We start from the raw sequence: 20,079 nt of genomic DNA on the forward strand, positions 1-20,079 counted from the left end.
TGCAACCAATGCTGAAATATTGTCTTCTTAATACGTCAGTATGTATACTTTTGAAAGTCACACAAGTGTACATTAAGATATTCAACTTGAATTTTAATTTAAGTCACAGCAATACATGGATGTATTCTGTCAAAGTATCTCTCTATGTTATTTTTTTAGTCAAAGCGGTAAACACGATTGAAAAACTCACGCACACATAAGATATATCTCAATCCGTCAAAAAAAAAAAAAAAGATATATCTCAAGTTTAAATCTAGATTGAAAGAAAAATAAGCTCAATAATATCAATTGAGCTAAACTTTATGAACATTTCTTATATTTATTTATTCTTTTTCCCGTTATTCATTTATCAACCATTTGTTTACCAAATAGTCTAATAGCGAAACTCACTGACATATGAAGAAAACAAGGGTTGTTTGTTGCATATTTGAACTTGTATCAAAACATATCAAATGTCCATGTAAATGGTACGGGTTGCATTTATAGGATTATCAACCTTATTCAACCGCATAAACATTCAAGAATATTCATATCAAATTTAGTGTCCTTTCGGAAAGATTCTTTATAGTGTTTTAAAAAAAACAAAATTTCAGTGCCGTACCGTCCACTAGAACTAGTAGTATATAACCACACAATTAGACATTTACCGAAAGAAAAAAAAAATGTGGGTGTATTACCAAAAAATGGGGTTCAATCAAATAGCGACTTCCGTCCAAAAACGAGGGAAAGTCGTCATCGTGGAAATCGAAATAACGAAAAGTAATAATAAAGAAACCAATCAGAAAAGAAGAGAGGTTAGAGAAGTAAAAGTACTATCGTGTCCTCTTCTCCGTTCACGCAAATGGGGTGCATGGCTCCAACTCCATCCATCTCCTCCTTCTTCATCTCACCTTCTCAAGCTCACCGTTACCGTCACACTTTCCGTTTCCGTTTCCCTAACGACGTTAACCTCACTCTTCTCCCCACGCGCACTCAATTCAATTCTCCACCACGCGTTCAACAACACTCCACAACTCCTTCTCCCTCTCCTCCGCCGGAAGAAAAGAAATCCTTCGCCGTCGTCACCGGAGAACTCTTCTTAGGTATAGCTTCACGTCTCATCAACAGCCGCGAATCGACTCCGGTGGCGATGTTCGAGAATTCGAATCCGAGTTCAACGGTAATGTACAATGGGAAAGAGAGAATTGGTGCTGTTATGGAAGATGAGATTCAACCTGATGTGATTTGGGAGCAGAGAGTGAAAGATATTGAAGCGGAACGGAGTAGAAAAGTTGTAACTACTCCTGGTTTTAGTTTCTCTGCTGCTGGTCTTCTCTTTCCTTATCATCTTGGTGTTGCTCATTTTCTTATTCAAAATGGTTACATTAAGGTCTATCCTCCTTTTTTTAATTCATAACTATTAAGGACTTGTTTGGATTGGATTTATTTATTTAAGCTTATGCTTATCTAGAGTCTGTTTGGATTGACTTTTTTAAGTTTATCTAATTGCGTAAGTACTTGTGACCTATGAAACAATGATACAGACACTGACACTTACACATCGACAACACCAGTAGTAATTTATGAAAGTGACACACAATTGAATATGTGTAGTGTCGTGTCTAACACCAGACACACCTTCAGTTAGAAGTGTCGGTGCTACAGAGCTTGTGACACTCTTTGTGAAAAGTGAAAAAAACTTATGACATGCTTATGACAAGCAGTTATGCTATAAGCTGCGAAATAAGTTATTTATTCAAACAGGGGCGTAATTGTAAAACCGCTTGTGAAGCAGTTTGGGAGAGCCTATGAAAACAACTCATGGCGTTTTCATAAGCTATTTTCAGCTTATTTCTATAAACTCTTCAAGATAGCTTATGAAAATAGCTTATAGGTTATATGAAAAAATTTGTATTTATTTTATCTTTTGTTGTAAAATTAGCTTACACATAAGAACTTACATAACAAGCGCCCATGTTATAAGCGATTGATTGAGGTTTTTATCAAAACAGGCCATAACCTATTCTCTCATATCATGTTTGTATCTTTGTATGTTTATCTAGGGATTCCAATTGAATGTTTTTGTTATTGAAATAGAACTGGAATTGTTGATAAGGTTTGTATCATTGTATGTTTATCTAGGGATTCCAATCGGGTGCTCATGTAATTAGTTTTGACATTGGTTATCTGGAGTTCATTCACTGTGTATCTTGTTCATTTCGGGTGCTCATGTAATCGGGCGCTACTGTGTATCTTGTTCATTCACAGTATAGCTTGTAGGCACTATTGACTCCGTATTTTCTTGTTGGTATACTATGCTTGTGCTGCAAGTTATGTAATCTACTATTTTGGAAACACTTTTATGTGTGAATTTTCAATATGAGTCATCTTGAGGTCATAATGTTAGTTTTGTGATGCATTTCCAGGAAACCACGCCATTAGCTGGTTCTTCTGCTGGAGCTATCGTCTGTGCTGTAGTTGCTTCTGGAGCTAGCATGGAAGAAGCTTTGATAGCTACTAAAATATTGGCTGAAGATTGTCGGAAGGGGGGGACTGCATTTCGGCTGGGGGTATGCCTCTATACTTGGCCTGAAAGTACTTCGCGTAGTTGGTCTCGCTCTCAATTTTAGTTGTCAATGCTTGTTTGCTCATGGTCCCTTATCCTTTGAGCTTGAAGTGTGGTTAATCTACAGTCCAGTTTACCATGTGTTGAAACTTGAAGTTTAACTTTTATTGGGGCAAACATAGGTCAATTTCTAGGTCACAACTATCCCAAAAAAGCTTAGCTATTTTTTTTATATTACATTGCTGACGAGAACCTTGGAGACAGAACTGAAATAAGATCCTTGTGAATTTTGGGACCCAAAAAAGTCTTGATGGATAGGATTTGGTGGGTACGAGTTCATGTGATAAGTGGTTACTTCTCCACTCTTTTCTCCTTTTAAGCAATGCCACTTTTTTTTTTGGATTCTATTGGAATTCAGAATGGTAGAACCTATCTTGAAAGTTATTAAGTATCAGTTATTGGTGAATGGTAAAAAAAAAAAAAACCTCTAGCATTTTTAAAAGATATAACTGTTTTGGGGCTATAAATATTGATGATATTTCTGTTAATAGATATAACTGTTTTTGAAACCAAATAGGAGCTTATATGATGTGCAGAGGTCTGTGAAAATGTAACTAAGTTATTATCGACAGTGGAAAGCTGAGATTTTCTTTAGCTGTGATAATATGCATGTGGTTTTTAACTTCTTTTTAATAGATAAAAGAATGTTCTAATCTCATAGTGCGGTGTTCCTTACGAGATATATATAATTTCATTTGGTGATATAATTGTTTTCTCTCGACAGGCTGTTCTGCGTGATATTCTTCAGAAGTTTTTGCCAGATGACGTTCATATAAGATCTAATGGGAGAGTTCGAGGTAATATTGAATGATCTGCACTTTAGTTATTTTCATTATAGAACTGGCTTGTAGAAAGAAAGACTTGAACTGGAAAATCTTCACCTCATTATTTATGACTGGAAGAAGCACACACTTGATGAGAAAAAACATATTGGTTATTTTAGTTATTAAATTACACTTATAAATTACATGGTTTAACTTATTAAATTAAACAAAAAGAAAATAAGGATTCTGTTTCTGAACTTCAGAGTTGTCTTTATTAGTAACCGAAGAAGTTTTTCAAGTCCTGCCGTGTCGTAATATGTACTTCTGTTGCAGTTGCTGTAACACAGCTTCTTTGGAGACCCAGGGGTTTGTTGGTGGATCAGTTTGATTCCAAGGAAGATCTCATCAATGCAGTTTTTACTTCTTCCTTTATTCCAGGGTGATTTGTTAGTATAGTATTACCTCGGTTTCATGTGATGTTTTATTCTTTCTAGATGATTAAGTCAATTTCAAACCTTATACTCCCTCCAGATATCTTGCACCAAAGCCAGCTACGATGTTTCGAAATCGTTTATGCATTGATGGGGGTTTGACGTTGTTTATGCCACCGACATCTGCAGCACAAACGGTATTTTTATTTAGTTACTTGTTGGACTATTTTATACCCAATTGATTGATTATTTTGTGAAACATCTGTTTGAATGCCTTATAATTTTTTTTTTGGACTTTATTAATTTAAGCTTGTATTTTCCATTAATTTAGTTCTATGCATTTATCATTTGAGATGGAATTCTTTCATTGGAATACTTGGTATCTAGGCCCTATTCACGTTCAAGAACTTAATCATTCTGGTTTGCGAGTAAATGATGATTGCATGCTTGGTCACTAGTTACGTGGTTTCATGTTGAGGGCTTGGTGTTATACAAAGATTGAGATGGTTTTTGAATAATATATTCCCATACAATATTTAGATAATCTACCAATTATTGATGAAGAGTAATAAACTTTAGGGTGGAAAATGCTTTTTTAGGTTATTCATTTTTATGATGTACTTTTCATTTTCAAAATGAACTTTTGGTATATTCCTTTATAGTATTTAAAACATTGAAACTGTATGATTCTATTCAACAGCTAATTGGAAGTATTAAAGATAAATTGATGGTTAAGAAAATAATTCTAACTTTCTCAGGATATCTGAGAAGTGATTAATGTATTTTTGCTTTTATTGAAGAAATTGACAAGAGCAAGAGAAAGCTAAGTATGTTTAGATAAGCAAACTATTCAAAATATTCATGCACTGTGATCGGTTTGCTTCAATTCTGATGCGATTAAAAAGATTTTATGATTTATCTAATTTATTATCACATTTTAACCTTGATAAACATTTATCGCTTTACAGGTACGTGTTTGTGCTTTTCCAGCAGGTCGTATGGGATTGCAAGGGATAGGGATTAGTCCAGATTGTAATCCCGAGAACGCATCTAGCCCCCGTCAGGTATCCCTGAATTTTATGAGTTAGCATATTAATCTTCTTAACGACTAGTAGACGACTGATGAGTATTTTGGATGAAATCATTTCAGCTTTTGAATTGGGCTCTTGAGCCAGCAGAAGATGTAATTCTTGACCGACTCTTTGAGTTTGGATATCTTGATGCTGCTGTCTGGGCAAAGGAAAACCCAGTTGAAAAACTAGTTCAAGATGATACTACTGCTCCTGCATTCGGAAATAGCATTGTACAATAGCACATTATGGATTGAAGATGCATGAGGGAATAACAAATTGAATTCAATTATGCTACCCTTTAAAAGGACATCACCTTAATTATCATTGGAGGGAGGTCCGCAGTTCCTAACTTCTAAGGGTATAAAACTATAAATCTCATTTATTTCATGTATTTATTGTATATTGCGATAGAATTCTTGCTGGGGGGAGAAGAGGGGAAGAAAAAGAAAGCAGAAACATTTTATTTAATATTTACAAAATAGGGTGGTTATATAGTTTGAAATCTCAGATTTTTTTGTGGATTACAAAATAAATTAGAATTTATAGCCAGTTTCCCTATGGATGACAAAGTTATGGCACTTGAGTTTTCTCTGAATTGATGTCCTGTGATATTCAGAAACAAATTGAAGTTTCTTTGCTTCTTGATTTTGTATTTGGGGAAAATTGTAAACTAAGGAGACATTTGGAATAGTTATTTGGATTTATCTTATGATATAAAACACTTGTCTAATCATTTGGAAGAACTTACAAAAGTAGATTATGGTATGTCCATAAATTATTTTTGGGTTATTTTTATGAGATTCTCAATATAGCATTGCTTATGTAAAGTTTATGAAGAATTTACCTCCACCTCCATCTTCTCTTATTTAACTGAGAATGCAAACGAGTGGGTGTGCCAGAAGTGGCTCCACATAAAACATAAATGAGTCTTGTTGTGCTATTTGAGTGCATGTTTGGATTTAGTTTTGTGATAAGTAAAAGTGATTTTTAACCATTTTTTGAATCATTATTTGAATGTTTACGTGTTTTTGAGTAATTATGCCGCAATGAATTCTAGCTTGAAAGTTGGGATTTAGAGTTTCCCTGAAGTGAAAGTAATGTTAGCCTCAATTTTTTTCTTCTTCTTTCGATTCACTTATAAGTGGATTTATTTAAACCTAAATTATATTACAATCAACATGCTTACAAATCCCCTTTCCAAACAAAAAACAAGCTTGCAAATCTATTCATTCAAATGAGACACAAGCTTACGAAAACCCTTTGTTATATTTCTTTCCCTTATAACTACTGTCAAATAAACTAGAACAAAGCAGATCATGTGTAAACTAAAATTGTTTCAAAAAAAAGTGTAAACTAAAACAAAATAGACCACAGGTTTTATCAAAAAGAAAAAGGATACACCGTCATTCCATTTCCAGGTTCACCTTTTAAACCACCGTGAAGATTGCTTAAACCAATTGCAAGCATATAAAGCTATATAAATTAGGGGTGTTCGCGGTGCGGTTTGGATCGGTTTTGAGGCAAAATGTCAACCAATCCAAAATAAAAATCACATGCGGTTCGGTTCGGTTTGGATGAGTATTCTAAAAAAATCCGAACCGAACCGATCCAAATATATGCGGTTTAATTTGGATCGGTTTTTGGATGTCCAAAATGCAAAATATATTTTTTTATTTACTCTTTTTTGAAGAATATAAATTTTTTATTAATATTAATATTACACAAACACGGTAAAATAATAGGTTTGATGCAAAATATATTAAAAAAATAAAATTATAGTATGAAAATTATCGATTATTTTTGAAACATATGAAGTAATAATAATATAGATTAAATTAGTGCAATGTATAAGATTAAAATTTAACAAACAACATAATAATGCAATCTATAATACTAATAAAAGAATAAATAAGTATTAATATTTATTTTTGCGGTTCGGTTCGGTTTGGTTCGGTTTTGAAAAAGTGATCCGAAATCCGATCCGATCTTAGCGGTTTTTACAAAACAACATCCAAACGCATCCAAATATATTCGGTTTTTTGCGGTTTTCGGTTTTTTTGGATCGGTTTGCGGTTTTATTTTGGATCGGTTTGGATTTGAACACCCCTAATATAAATAGCTCAACCCAACAAGATGCAGTTTCATATTACTCATAGCAACTTCAAAATGCATGAGAGATTGATAGGCGTGAATTAACTGAATCAAATTTTTGACTCCCTTTCTGGTAGATTCGTTTAGCCTAGTTAACTCATTTTTGAATGATGTCTTTTAGAAAGAAAAAAATATGTGATTTTTATTGTATAAAATCTTTAACAATAAATATTTAAGTTAGTTATTACCAAAAAAAAAAATATTTAAGTTAGTAAATGTCAAAATATCTTTTTTAACTTATACAATTGAGTTTGAAATTCTTTTAACTTATATAAATGAGTTTAAAATAACTTCTAATATTTGAGTAAATTTTAATATATTTTTTTTGTGGCATTTCTTCTAATATTTTCATTTTATTGTCTTTTTTCACATAACTTGTTTTTTTTTTTTAGAAAGAAGTTGACTTGTTGTTATGATTATATTAGTTATAATATCAGTTATCCTGCCAAACTTGTAGGTACAGCAAACTATAATCTGTACGCTTCTGTACGTGGCGTAATAACATAAAGAAATTGAGTAAATAGTCAATTAGCCTTCTGAAATTGTAAGTTTCGTCAATTACCCCTCTAAAATTAACAAAACTTCAATTACCCCCCAAAATTGCATAAAGTTAATCAATTTACCCCCTTCGTCAAATTTTCTGTTAGTCAACATGACGTTTTGCAAAACCCCCCTGAAGTTTTGCACTTATGTGCAAAATGCCCCTCGAACTTGAAAATTCATATTTTTTTTTCTTATCGTTGAAAATTTATTTTTTTTCTTTGCAATCATTTTTTGTTTTATATTAGGGTTAGATATATTTTTAATCCTTATAAAATAATTTTTTAAAATTTGGTCCCTGCATATATTTCAATTTAAGTCCTTGTTTTGAAACCATTTTTTTACAAAATATGTGTGTTTTTTTATCCCTCAAACTAAATAGTCTCTTTAAAAGTAAAAAGACACTAAAATTGAATAAAATTTATTCATAAAGAAAAAAAACAGAACTATTTTTATTGATTTTTTGAACATGTTTTATCCATTCTTTTTAATATTACATCTTATTAAAAAAGTAATTGATCATATCAAACTTTGAACTCATTTGTTGATGTTATTTAGTTTCAAATAAAATAATTTTTTGTTTTGAAATTAATTGTTCATAACTCAATTATTTTGAAATAAAAAACAAAAGAGCAATTCCCACTTCAACAAAAAGTATACAAATCTTACAAAACTAAAAATTCTAAGATCCATCTGTAGATTATACTCTAAGTTAATTGTTAATTGTTTTCCTTTAATATCATTTGAGTTAAGGTTAAGAAAAAAAAATATAAATTTTTAAGTTCGGGGGGCATTTTGCACATAAGTGCAAAACTTCAGGGGGTATTTGCAAATCGTCATTTTGATTAACAGAAGAATTTGACGGAGGGGGTAAAATGATTAACGTTGTGCAATTTCATGGGGGTAATTGACGAAACTTACAATTTCAGGGGGGTAATTGCCTATTTACTCTAAAGAAATTCTTTGCGCCTCACTATTCTTTTCGCTATGCTTTGGTATAGAATATTGAATTGTATGCCTTCTTCAAGGAATAACTACTCACTCTCTCCTATATGATTAACTGATCTTGCTCATCTAAAATGATTTTTTTTTTTGACAAAAGCTCATCTAAAATGATCAACTCACTTTAAAATGTTATTAATAAATTAAGAGTACTCATGAAACATTTTAAGTATTGTGAAAGAATAAATTATTTTATAAAAAAAGTCAATATTTTGATTTTCAATGCATTGATTACACATATTTTCTTTAAAAAAAAATACTATTTGAAGTTCTTATATCCCAAAGACACTGATTAACATTTCTCATAAATTAAAGATAGATATTACAAATACATCGTAACAAATCAGAATTTGTTATGATAACAACCCTTATTTTTTCACTTTACACTTTATTCACTTTAGAGATCATTTTTCTATTAAATTATATAACAAATCAAACTACCCATTATTATCTAATTCAATGACACCAACAATATAATAAGAAAATATAATCTAAATACTTATTTTTTAATGACGTCAACAAGAATCTTTACTATAGAAAAAATTGTTTAAGGGTATAATTGGGATAACGAAAAAGTAAATATAAATATACTCATCTTTATTATAGAAAAAGTTGTTTAAGAGTATAATTGAGATGACAAAAAAATAAGTATAAATATACTTATCTAGTTTGTTACACACTTTAAATGATAAAGGAAAAAAATGGATATATACACATACACTCACACATACACTCATATCGTATTTGTTACGCTTTTATTTTAATATTTGAATCTACTGTTATCTATTTGTTATATGTGTTATTTGTATTAAAGTATTTGTTACGCTTTTATTTTAATATTTGAATCTACTGTTATCTATTTGTTATATATGTTATTTGTATTAAAAATTGATGCTAAACTTGGAAAGAGAAAAAAACCAGTTGAAATGAGTTATTTTATTTATATATAGTATAAATATAAATATAAAAGATATAAAGATAATATGAGATTTATATTATACCTTAAACAAAGGCAAATTGAAAACCCACCAACTCTTTGTTTCTCTTCAGTTGAGCGAAGAAAGGAAAGAGAGATGACCAATATTTTCCATTTTCCATTTATACCCTCGACTTCATTGCTCCTCCTTTTGCCTAAAACTTTTGTACAGTGACCAAGCTAAATTTATATCCCCTATCTAGATCAGTGAGTCAATGAAACACCAAAGACCACAATTATCACTTCGCCATCTTCATGTCCATTTCCCACCATAGTTATTCTTTTCAATTTGGATTCATGTTCTAGAAGTTGCCCAAAGTTGTTTCTTTCCACCATGTCTTAGTTTATATGAAACTGTGGATGCGAGGTTGATTGAAAAAGGAACATATGGAAGATAGCAGATTGAAAACCAAATGGGTGTGAGCGTTGAAAATTAAATTAGTTCATTTGAACAATATTTTAATGGGTCTTGTTAACCAGTGCCCCCGGGGCACTGGTTAAGGAAGTCAAAAGAGGAAATTTTAAATAAAAAAACAGACTTTTTCAGCTTTTAATGCACTGATTACACATCTCTCAATGCAAATCCTACTATATTTGAACATTAACCAGTGCCCCGGGGCACACTGGTTAACATTTTCCTATTTTAATTGAATAACAATCCCAATTAATTTAAAATGAAATTAAATAATGTGATGAGTATTATAAAATAGGAAAATCCTAATTAATCAACATTTATTTCTTCTCTATCTCTCTTATTTTTCTTTCATTCCAAACAATCCACCAAATCTACTATATTTCTCACATATTTCTCTCTTCCCATACTCTCTCTCACCTATTTCTCTCTTCACAATTTCTCTTCGGAACCAAACATACCCTAAGGGAATATACAATTTTGTGATGATTTTTTTCTTTTTTAATTATACATGCAACTAAATTTGTATATAAAATTGTTATATTGATGGCGTTATTCAAAAAGATAAAAGTTTTATATTTATATTTGTTATATTATTGGTGTCATTAAAAAAAAAATTTAGTTTGTTACGATTCAAAAAGATAAACGTAGTTTATTATTGTATATATGAATGTGCAAAAAGATAAAATCTGAAATTCATACTATGTATTCAAGAAGAAAGAATAATATTTGCTAAAAAATAAGTTTAAATATGTTTTTAATCCCTATAAAATTATAAACTTTCAAGTATAGTCTCAACATAAAAATTATTAACTTTTAGTCTATATTTACATTTGATAGGGATTATTATAACAAACTACAATATTTTAAAAGAGTAAAATTACCATTAAGATTTTATAGGGACTAAACTTAAAAACTCATAGTATTTTTTAAGGATTAAAAATTAAATAAATAATAATAACATGATAACAAAACACGTTTCTTTTATCTGTAAACAACATCGAGAAGACCCAAGAAACAAAACAAAATTGTCAGTATCTTTTGTTGGGTCCGCTCAATCCCATAACAAAGTTAAGATAGAGTGGTCCCTATATCCTCTCAGTCAATCCAAATATAAATAACATGCCAGCGAACATCACCATCATCACTCATCGCTGCAAATCCACCAGGTGCGACTCTGCATGTACCTCTCTTTTTCCATTCCATTCCATTCCAAGTTTTTTCTTTTATTCTTTTCTAATTTTTGTACTGATTTTAATTATTTTCAATTTGGATTTTCGATTAGCTTATTTATATGACAGAAGATGTTTATGAAACCGATTACTATAGCTTAACAACTTCTGATTCTAGATGTATTTTTTTGATTGAATTCTGAATCATCTTTGCATGTGTTTTTTTTAATAGAATTGTGGTTCATTACTGAAATTTGAAACCTGTAAAATTTGTGTTTTTTTTCTTCTCAACATTGCAAATGATTAATAGTTTCATACTCATTCTTTCACAGAAATCGTGAAAGATAAGTGAAAACTAAGTTATGGCCGAAGAAAGCGTTGATGCTTTTCCAAAGCTGGAAACTGTGTATAGAGTGACCGGTTACAAATTCAATCAGCCGAGTCGCAAAGTACCCGACACCAAATCGAATTCAGAACAAACTGGTGAATCCAAGGTGATCCCAATGCCTTGGTGTTCTCCGAATTCTAGTTCAAATGCATGGAGCCAACCAAATTTGATCCAGAAGCTGAAAAAGAGGGGTTATAATGGACCAGGACTGGTTAACAAAAGCAATAACCTACAGGTGAAAAGCGATTCTCCAAAGACTCTTAATGGAAGTGAAAACGGAGTTTTGGACCACAACAAGTTACCTCATTGTGTTGAAGTTGATACAGCTCCATCTAAGGATTGCAAGGATGGTCAATGCGATGATGAAGGAACCCCAAAACCCAATTGTGAAAACATTGAGAATGAAGGAATCCCAAAACCCAACTGTGAAAACATTGAGGGTGAAGGAATCCCAAAACCCAATTGTGAAAACATTGATGATGAAGGAATCCGAAAACCTCAATGTGAAATCAATGATGATGAAATTGTTGATAGTGATACTGATATTGTGTTTGATAGCGATGATGATGATCTTTCTTTAGATGACACTGACTCAGACACCGGAGAGAAAAGCCATGAAGGGAGCAAGAAGAGTAAGTGGTTTAGGAAATTCTTTAATGATTTAAATAAACTGACAGTTGAGGAGATCAGTTCACCAGCAACTCGGTGGCACTGCCCAGCATGCCAAGACGGTCCTGGGGCTATTGATTGGTATCATGGACTGCAGCCCCTTTTGAATCATTCTAGGACAATAAAAGTAAGGAGGGCAAGATTGCATCGAGCGTTTTCTGAAACTTTGGAGGAAGAGTGCTCGAGGAGAGGAGCTCCATTGATAAGGGGTGGTGAAGCCAATGGACTGTGGGAGGGTCTCGATAATAAAGTTAAGGATCATGAAATTGTTTGGCCTCCAATGGTTGTCATTATGAATACGAAATATGAGCAGGATGAAAATAACAAGGTACAATATATTTTCTTGTTTTCTAATTTGATGAAATATATGTGTAGTCTTAGTCTATTTCCTTTTATTTGTTTTTAAATCGCATACACATTGCAGCTAGTTGTTGGATTTTTACTTCATAAATTATTAAACAAAATTTCGTATCTCCTATAAGAGTCTTAGTCCTTTTGTGATTTTCTTTTAATTTATCTAATGTGAAGTTCCTCTGTAGTTTGACCTCACTGAGTTGAATTGTAGTGGACAGGAATGGGGAATCAAGAACTCCTTGATTGCTTCAGTGATTACGGTGCATTGAAGGCTCGACACTCATATGGTCCACATGGGCACCGAGGGATGAGTGTTTTGATTTTTGAACCATCTGTAGCAGGTTATTTAGAGTCTGTGCGACTCTACAAGCATTTCAAAGAGCAAGGAAGAGATAGGGAAGCTTGGGATCGTTGTAAGAATCCATTTGTCCCAGGCGGAAAGCGCCAGCTTTATGGCTACATGGCTTCTAGAGAAGATTTAGATGTTTTCAACAAGCACTCTGGTAGTCATTTTCCCTCTCTCTCTCTCTCTCTCTCTCTCTCTCTCTCTCTCTCTCTCTCTCTCTCTCTCTCTCTCTCTCTCTCCCCCTCCCCCTCCCTCTCTCTCTCTCTCTCTCTCTCTCTCTCTCTCTTTTAATTACCCTTTTTATATATTATGTGTCCAATTTTTCATCTTGTGGAAAGATTGGGGATTGAAATAATTTATGATCAATTTGAAGATAACAACTGCTTTGGTAGTTTAAGAATTCTTAGATGGCATACTTCTCTCTATTTCACTAAGGGATGGTGTTAGATGTTCTTATTTGGTTTTTGGCAATTGTTATTCCTTCTTATTTTCTGTATAATTTTTGGAAATGGAGTGAATGTTGTTGTCTTGCTGATATATGATCTATCTATACTTGTTTAGGAAAATCAAAATTGACGTTTGAAATTAGATCATATCAAGAAATGGTAGAGAGCAAGATTAAGCACATCAATGATGGCAGTCAACAGCTTGACATTTGTAAGGACATGATAGCTAAAGAACTACTCAAATCAAAAGTAAGTGAGAACTTACGCAAAACAACTGAAGAGAACCATGTTGTGCGAGAACGTACTAAAGAACATCATCTACAAAACAAGGAGGAGGTAATGTTATGAGACTAAAATTAGATTAATATTATTCTTGTAATGCCCATTGATTTGTCTATGAAGATTCTTGACTGTTTTATTATTAATAAGTTGTGCATAAAATTGGTGAGGATGCTTTCCGTATTGAGGGTAATCAGCAAAAGGTGTTTTGCTTTTACAGCTTAGTTTATTTGTACATGTCTTCCGATGTCCCGTTTTGTGGTAGCTGCTCGAGCATTTATTGCTTGTTTGAGTGTGATCTTTCATTGGTATTGTTAGTATATAGATGAAAGGGGAATTATAGTGGTTAAGGGTGTCAGAGCAATTAATTAGTTAGTTGGTTAGTTTGTTATGTGGCTGTTCAGCCTATCAGCAAGTCTTTAAATAGCCGTAAATTGGTTGAAGGGGGGAATCTTTGAATAACTGAATGTATAGTAAACATCTGTGAATAGAGTAGTGACTCTATTGTAGTAGAAAGGAATCCTCTAGAAGAGTGACTCTGTCCTATTTTTTCAATAAAATTGTTCATTCTTTTCAATTAGTGGGTTCCTAACTGGTATGGATGTTATGAATTCACAACTTGATTTTCTTTCTTGGTTCTGGTAGTAGCTTTCCGAATGATGATGCTAAAAAACTTCCATGACTGATCATTGTATATATTCTTTTTTAGATGGACGAACAAGAAAAGTTTTTCCTTGATCAAATACAAATCATTCATCAATCAATAGCTGCAAAGGAAGATGAGTTTACGAAATCACAGCAAACTAAACAAGAAGCGATGTGTGCCAATGGAGATTCTTCTGTGAAAGAAGACGACAATCATATGTAATATTCTTATATTCCCTTATAGTTCACTGATTGCATATTCACTTTCTTTTTGTCACTTTTGGAATACATAACTAAGTGGCCAATATGTAAGATTCAATTCTTGATCTTTTCTGATGTAAAACTCAATCTTCTTTAAACAGAATGGAGAAAAATTCTAGTTTCACGAAGTCTCAAGACAAGGATATGAGGCAATTCGAGGCAATGAGAGATAATATCTTAAAAATGCATGGAGAAAAACAGTTGGCTCTGAAGAAGAAGCAGTGGCAAGAGCAGGTTGAACTTGAGAAGGAATTGGAAAATGAACTAACTCAGCTCATGAACAAGTATGCTTTAAGCCATTCTCAAGAAGAAAGCTGTTAATATTAAACAGCGTTTAAGTCCCGTTAACATTTGAAAACATGGAGAGAAGTGGTAAATTTTGCCTGAGTTTAATTTGAAAGTTGAAAGTGAGGGTTGATGAGGGCTATCATCACCAAAGTATTGTTCCCCATTTTGACTAGTTCCAATAGTTTTTAGCTTTGGTTACAATTTTTATTATATACTTGGCTTTCAAATGGTTAGAAATATAATTTTATTTTGATTGAATTTACTGTGTTTTGCTGTGTCTTGAAGTATATATGCATATTTTCACCTCAGGATTCAGCCTGAGTTAATCAAGAAATTTTATTGCACATGAAGATACTACATGACTAAATAAACTCAGTTGGGTCTCTTTTAAAATAGAAAACAATCAACTGAAATAAGTCAGTCATATGTAGCACTTAAATGTCCTGATTAGTTGCATATTAAAAATACGAAGGAATCATAATTCAGAAACCATATTCTTGAGATTTTATTTACAGTGTATCATTACATTGTTTTATTATTAAGAACTTGTGCATAGAATTGGTAAATGGCGAGGATGATTTCATATTGACGGTAGGCAGCAAAAGGTGTTTTTGAGAAGATAGGTAGTTGTCATAATCTCAATTGTTTTATTAGTATTTATTTTCTAAGGATGGTGGACATTAATTCTTTCAAATACACCCTCAGATCACTATTATAAGTAAAAATTAACATTCTAGATTTATTCATTAAATGATGTATGTGGTCTATAATAAAGACTATATACATCATTAATTGAATGAATCTCAAATGTGAATTTTTTCTTATAATAGTGACCGGAGGGTGTACGTACTAGAAGCCACAGTGGTATTTTATCATAGAACACAAATATAAGTAGTACTTATATTATTACAAGTGCCAGGTGAGGTGTTAAAGTAGAGAGTATAAAATAAAATATGGTTTTTAGTCCCACATCCCTTAATTGTAAAGCTTATTACGTAATGCTATTATTAACCCTATATTTTCCCTCTAATCACTCTGCATTAACTGCTTTTTCCCAACCCTAATTTTATTCCCTCCTAATTCAATTTTCATTTGCAAATTCGAAATTCAAAATCCACTATTGCATCATATTCAAAACCCAAGTCACTAATTAAGGGATTCCTAATCAGCATTCCACTTTAGAATTCAAATCCATGTTCCCAAAGTTGTTCAAGAGTTGTATTGTGTTGTTCAAGAGTTGTATTGTAAAGGCTTAATTGCACTTTTTGCCCCCTATCTTTCCAAAACCGGCGGTTACTGCCCCTTAACTAATTTAAATACAAAACAGCCCCCTAAGTTTGGATTCTATTGCAGTTTTGGCCCCCTGGTACTTTTTTGACTTGGTCAGTGATGACGTGGCACCCAAACCCCTTATGTTTGGTGCCACGTGGATATTTGTTTAATTTTTTTTTTTAAATATTGCAGGCTTTTTTTGGCATTTTTAAATTGGATAAAATTAAAAAAATAATGTCATTTAAGGGCTTTTTTCCTTCTTCTCTCTCTTTCATCCTCTCTCCTCCGATTCCTTTCTTCCATTCTTTATCCATCATCCCATTTTTTTTAATCCAACTCTTTTGTTCAAACTCTGGAATTTTGAAGATTTCTAAAACTCAACACCAAATCACAAAGAAGAGAAGGTGTTGCTGCTGCACCTGCGAGTGGTGGTGCTGCTCCTGCAGCTGCTGAGGCAAAGAAAGAAGAGAAGGTGGAGGAGAAAGAAGAGTCTGACGAATTGGGGCTGAAGGGAAAAAGGGGTAAAGTTGTCATTTTTATTGAGGGTTTCGATGAGGGAAGATCTGATACGGTTGAGGAAAGTGATAACATGGGATTTGAAAACGTGGGTGTCGAAGATTGCGAAGAGAACGAAGGGGGGTTCAATTAGGAAAGTGTAGGTGCGGATCAAGCAAACTGGCACAGGCAGCTGAACAAAACAGCAGAGCAGGAAAACAACAAAACAAAACCGCAAATCAAGCAAACTACTGCTACAGCCGAAACAGAAAAGGGGAAAAAGACCCAGCTGCTGTTACAAGTAGCAGATAAAAACAACAACAGAAAAAACCAGAGGCCAAAACCCTTCTGTTAACAGCAGGCATAGAGAAAAAGGAATGATTTGGAGGGGATTGTTCTAAGCATTTTGATGCTAATGTTTCTATGTTTGAATCTTTGGGATTTTTATTGATGTGATGTGCAAGTATTGTTGTTGATTTTGCAATGCATAGATAGTGGATTAGGTCTGGATTCCAAATCATTGAAGCTGCACCCATTTGTTTGATTAATGATTGAAAAATTAATGAGTTAATGGAAAGAGGTTGAATGATTGAGATGGGGATTTCATAATTTTGGTTCATAATTCTGGATTCCAAATCATTGAAGCTGCACCCATTTCTTTTTCCTTTTTTTTTTAATTTCTTCCATTTTTTTTAATTTCCTCCAATTTAAAAATGCCTGCAAGATTTAAAAAAATAAATAATAATAATAATATCCACGTGGCACCAAACATAAGGGGTTTGGGTGCCACGTCATCACTGACCAAGTCAAAAAAGCACCAGGGGGCCAAAACTGCCATAGAATCCAAACTTAGGGGGCTGTTTTGTATTTAAATTAGTTAAGGGGCAGTAACCGCCTGTTTTGGAAAGATAGGGGGCAAAAAGTGCAATTAAGCCTATCGTAAATGAAACATGTGATTACCCATGCATATCATTTTCAAGGTTATTCATTCTCCAATTCCAACATACGACTTCATAAGTTTCATTTTCATTTCCTCCCTCCTCTCATCAACAGAACGTGAATCACCTACATCACCTCCTCTCATTGTTATCAGCCCTCTCTCTCACCCTCTACTCTTTCTCTCTCTCTAATCGACAGAGGTTTAATATGATGGCAATGATAACATAATGAGGTCGAAGAGAATGAGATCGAGCGATCGTTGATGGTTGACCAGACTTTTTTAATGAGGAATTAAAGGGGCGAAGATGGTGGCTAATGTGATTATTCAGTCGAGGAGAGCGTTGTTTCTATTTGCCCCTCTTCAAAACTGGATCTCTTCATCATCTTTTATGTTTCTTCTCTGTTGATTCCTTTGTTGTTCAAAGTGGCTTGCAATAGCTCTTTTTGGCCTCTATTAAAATTAAGGTAATTTTTGTTCTTATGATTTTGTGGTTTTTGTTTGTTGATTTTGTAGTTTAGGGATTGTTTAATTTGATTTTTGGTTATTTGTAATCTAATGAGTTTTTGAATTGCATTTTTATCTAATATGCTATTATCTCTTAAATTGATTACTGCTGACTACAAATTGAACCCATTGGTTTTGTTTGTTGTATTTTTGAGTGCTGCAACTATTATTTTTGTATGTGATTCTTTTGGTCCCCTGTTTAATTAATTTGTCGTAGTGCAGGTATTGGCTCAAGGAGTTACTTTGTGTATTTGAACAATTACATCTTAGGCAAGGAAAACAATTTGAGATTGAATTTTTATTGAATAAAATTTAAGACTTTATTTTCTCTGATTTTTGTAAGCTGTTCTTAAAAGTGTCTATAATGTTATATGAATTACTGATACGATTGTATTTTTGACACGTTGACTGAAATTCAAACTGTCAAACAATTTCCCTTATATTTGATAAATATTGCTATTTAAACATGTTTAATGATTGTTGTTTTTTTTTTATTTATCAGAGTGATACTTGGTTCTCGTTATGCTTGATGATAATTTGTTGGATTCTTATTGAGTGGTGAAATGGTGATTGATTATTGAGATATGTTAGTTATTTTTAGCTATATTTTTAGCTGTATATAATCTGGTACGCTTGGTACTCCATTTGTTGTGAATTCAATGTGAATTGGATGCGTACCAATACGCGAAAGTACCCGGATTCGGTACTCGCGAATTGGTTCGTGGTTCTCCGCCAAATACACGAATTATGTTACTATGGTTTTTCTTCTTCTGACTTTTCGATTGTTTCTTTTTCAAAGTTTGATATGTGGTTGCAGGGGAAGGACTTTAGGAGGCATAAGACAGAAAGTTCACGCAAAACAGGTTTGAGAGTTCCACAAAGTACGGTGCCAAAAATTGAGTCCTTAAAAATGATGACACATGCTTGCTTTTCTTGCTTCCAACGTTGACACATTCAGTCATGTGTGGTTTACTACTCCATCATCCTTCAATCTCTGTCATATTTAATCGTTATTTTTTATCACAAAGCTGCTGCAACACAACGACGTGGAAAGCAATCAAGTGGATGTGGAGGATTCAGATCATGATTCAGTATCCTACAAGATGCCTATCTTATTTTTTTCTTCTCATTTATATCTCCATCACCTTATGCTCATCTGATTAGGATGTGGATTGATAGATAATCCCACCGGTCTATAATATAAGAAAAAAATTGATAAAAGTTTAAATTTTCCGTGCATTAGAATCTCAAATGATTTTCTCATGCTATACAGATGGAATTCACCTGCTTTTATGTGTGCTATTGTGCAAGCTTTTTTTTCTTTCTTCTGTGTCATGTTTTTTGTGCATTTATTGAATTGTAGCATCATGAACAATGCCATTTTGTTTGGATGTGATGTGTGCTGCCATAACTATACAATTTCCTTCCACTTGGTGAGCTAGATAGTATTTAAATGGGATATGAAGAACATGTTTTGTTGGCATGCAATGAAATAAAGTAACAAACGGGCACCATGGATATAGAACATGTCCCTTAATTTTACTTCTAGATTTCAAAAAATGGTTATTTTACCACTCAATAAGATTTTGAGTAAGAAATTCGAATTGAATATGACGTTGAACCAGAAATTGAATCAGAGAAGGAGAAACAGTGCGAATAGGAGACAAACGAAAATGAAATTTCGAAAGAATCACGAAACACACAATGTTGATCGAACAAGGAGAAAGATTTGAAATATTCAGATGATAGATGTAAGAGATAATCGATGAACAAATCAAGTAAAGGAACTGAATCCGAACAGAAAATTGGAACGAGAAGAAAAGCGAAAGTGAGAAAAGTTTAATTTTCTCGAGAAAGTGAGAAAGGAAAAAAAAAATAGAATGAGAAAGAAAAGGAAAATGAAACTGACGTGAGAAAATTAAATTTTCTCAAGAAAATGCAGCGGAAAATCCTTCAAGGAGGATACCATATTAGCTCTGATACCATGTTAGGAAACATGACATCCCATCCATGGAAGAAATGAGAGAAATAGATCAAAGTTCTTTGTATTGATGGAAAATGAATAT

At 32.8% G+C, this 20,079-nt stretch overlaps 2 protein-coding genes and 1 long non-coding RNA gene across 4 annotated transcripts; all 3 read left to right on the forward strand.

Annotated features, from left to right (window-relative positions):
* Window positions 1–797: 797 nt before the first annotated feature.
* LOC146943460 (Acyl transferase/acyl hydrolase/lysophospholipase superfamily protein) lies at window positions 798–5,648 on the forward strand. The gene is made up of 7 exons (XM_085741728.1): window positions 798–1,369; window positions 2,406–2,549; window positions 3,330–3,402; window positions 3,703–3,808; window positions 3,901–3,997; window positions 4,769–4,864; window positions 4,951–5,648. The coding sequence occupies exons 1-7, from the start codon at window positions 842–844 to the stop codon at window positions 5,110–5,112; spliced, it is 1,206 nt and encodes a 401-aa protein (XP_085597854.1). The 5' UTR covers window positions 798–841; the 3' UTR covers window positions 5,113–5,648.
* Window positions 5,649–11,097: 5,449 nt separating this feature from the next.
* Window positions 11,098–15,060, forward strand: LOC146943461 (protein SUPPRESSOR OF GENE SILENCING 3-like). Of its 2 annotated transcripts, none has more exons than XM_085741726.1 (6): window positions 11,098–11,137; window positions 11,459–12,511; window positions 12,749–13,040; window positions 13,445–13,665; window positions 14,318–14,472; window positions 14,616–15,060. In XM_085741726.1, the coding sequence occupies exons 2-6, from the start codon at window positions 11,489–11,491 to the stop codon at window positions 14,833–14,835; spliced, it is 1,911 nt and encodes a 636-aa protein (XP_085597852.1). In that variant the 5' UTR covers window positions 11,098–11,137; window positions 11,459–11,488; the 3' UTR covers window positions 14,836–15,060. The 2 variants fall into 2 exon arrangements, with proteins under 2 accessions (XP_085597852.1, XP_085597851.1); XM_085741725.1 differs by having other exon boundaries at window positions 11,098–11,123.
* Window positions 15,061–16,348: 1,288 nt separating this feature from the next.
* Window positions 16,349–19,306, forward strand: LOC146943462 (uncharacterized). Its single transcript, XR_015025577.1, has 2 exons — window positions 16,349–17,973; window positions 18,516–19,306. It is a non-coding gene; the product is annotated as an uncharacterized LOC146943462 (long non-coding RNA).
* Window positions 19,307–20,079: the final 773 nt, after the last annotated feature.

Source organism: Medicago sativa, chromosome 2 (genome assembly GCF_051527215.1).
Source record: "Medicago sativa cultivar Bolivia chromosome 2, Bolivia_mono, whole genome shotgun sequence".
Lineage (NCBI taxonomy): Eukaryota > Viridiplantae > Streptophyta > Magnoliopsida > Fabales > Fabaceae > Medicago > Medicago sativa.

What these genes read in the sequence shown, in the direction of transcription:
- LOC146943460 (XM_085741728.1), top strand. Translation starts at nt 842, where the DNA reads ATGGGGTGCATGGCTCCAACTCCATCCATCTCCTCCTTCTTCATCTCA. An exon ending in ACTTCTTCCTTTATTCCAGG is followed by an intron (nt 3,809 to 3,900) that starts GTGATTTGTTAG and finishes TACTCCCTCCAG; the next exon opens with ATATCTTGCACCAAAGCCAG. An exon ending in ACGCATCTAGCCCCCGTCAG is followed by an intron (nt 4,865 to 4,950) that starts GTATCCCTGAAT and finishes AAATCATTTCAG; the next exon opens with CTTTTGAATTGGGCTCTTGA.
- LOC146943461 (XM_085741726.1), top strand. Translation starts at nt 11,489, where the DNA reads ATGGCCGAAGAAAGCGTTGATGCTTTTCCAAAGCTGGAAACTGTGTAT. An exon ending in ATCTACAAAACAAGGAGGAG is followed by an intron (nt 13,666 to 14,317) that starts GTAATGTTATGA and finishes ATTCTTTTTTAG; the next exon opens with ATGGACGAACAAGAAAAGTT. An exon ending in AAAGAAGACGACAATCATAT is followed by an intron (nt 14,473 to 14,615) that starts GTAATATTCTTA and finishes TTCTTTAAACAG; the next exon opens with AATGGAGAAAAATTCTAGTT.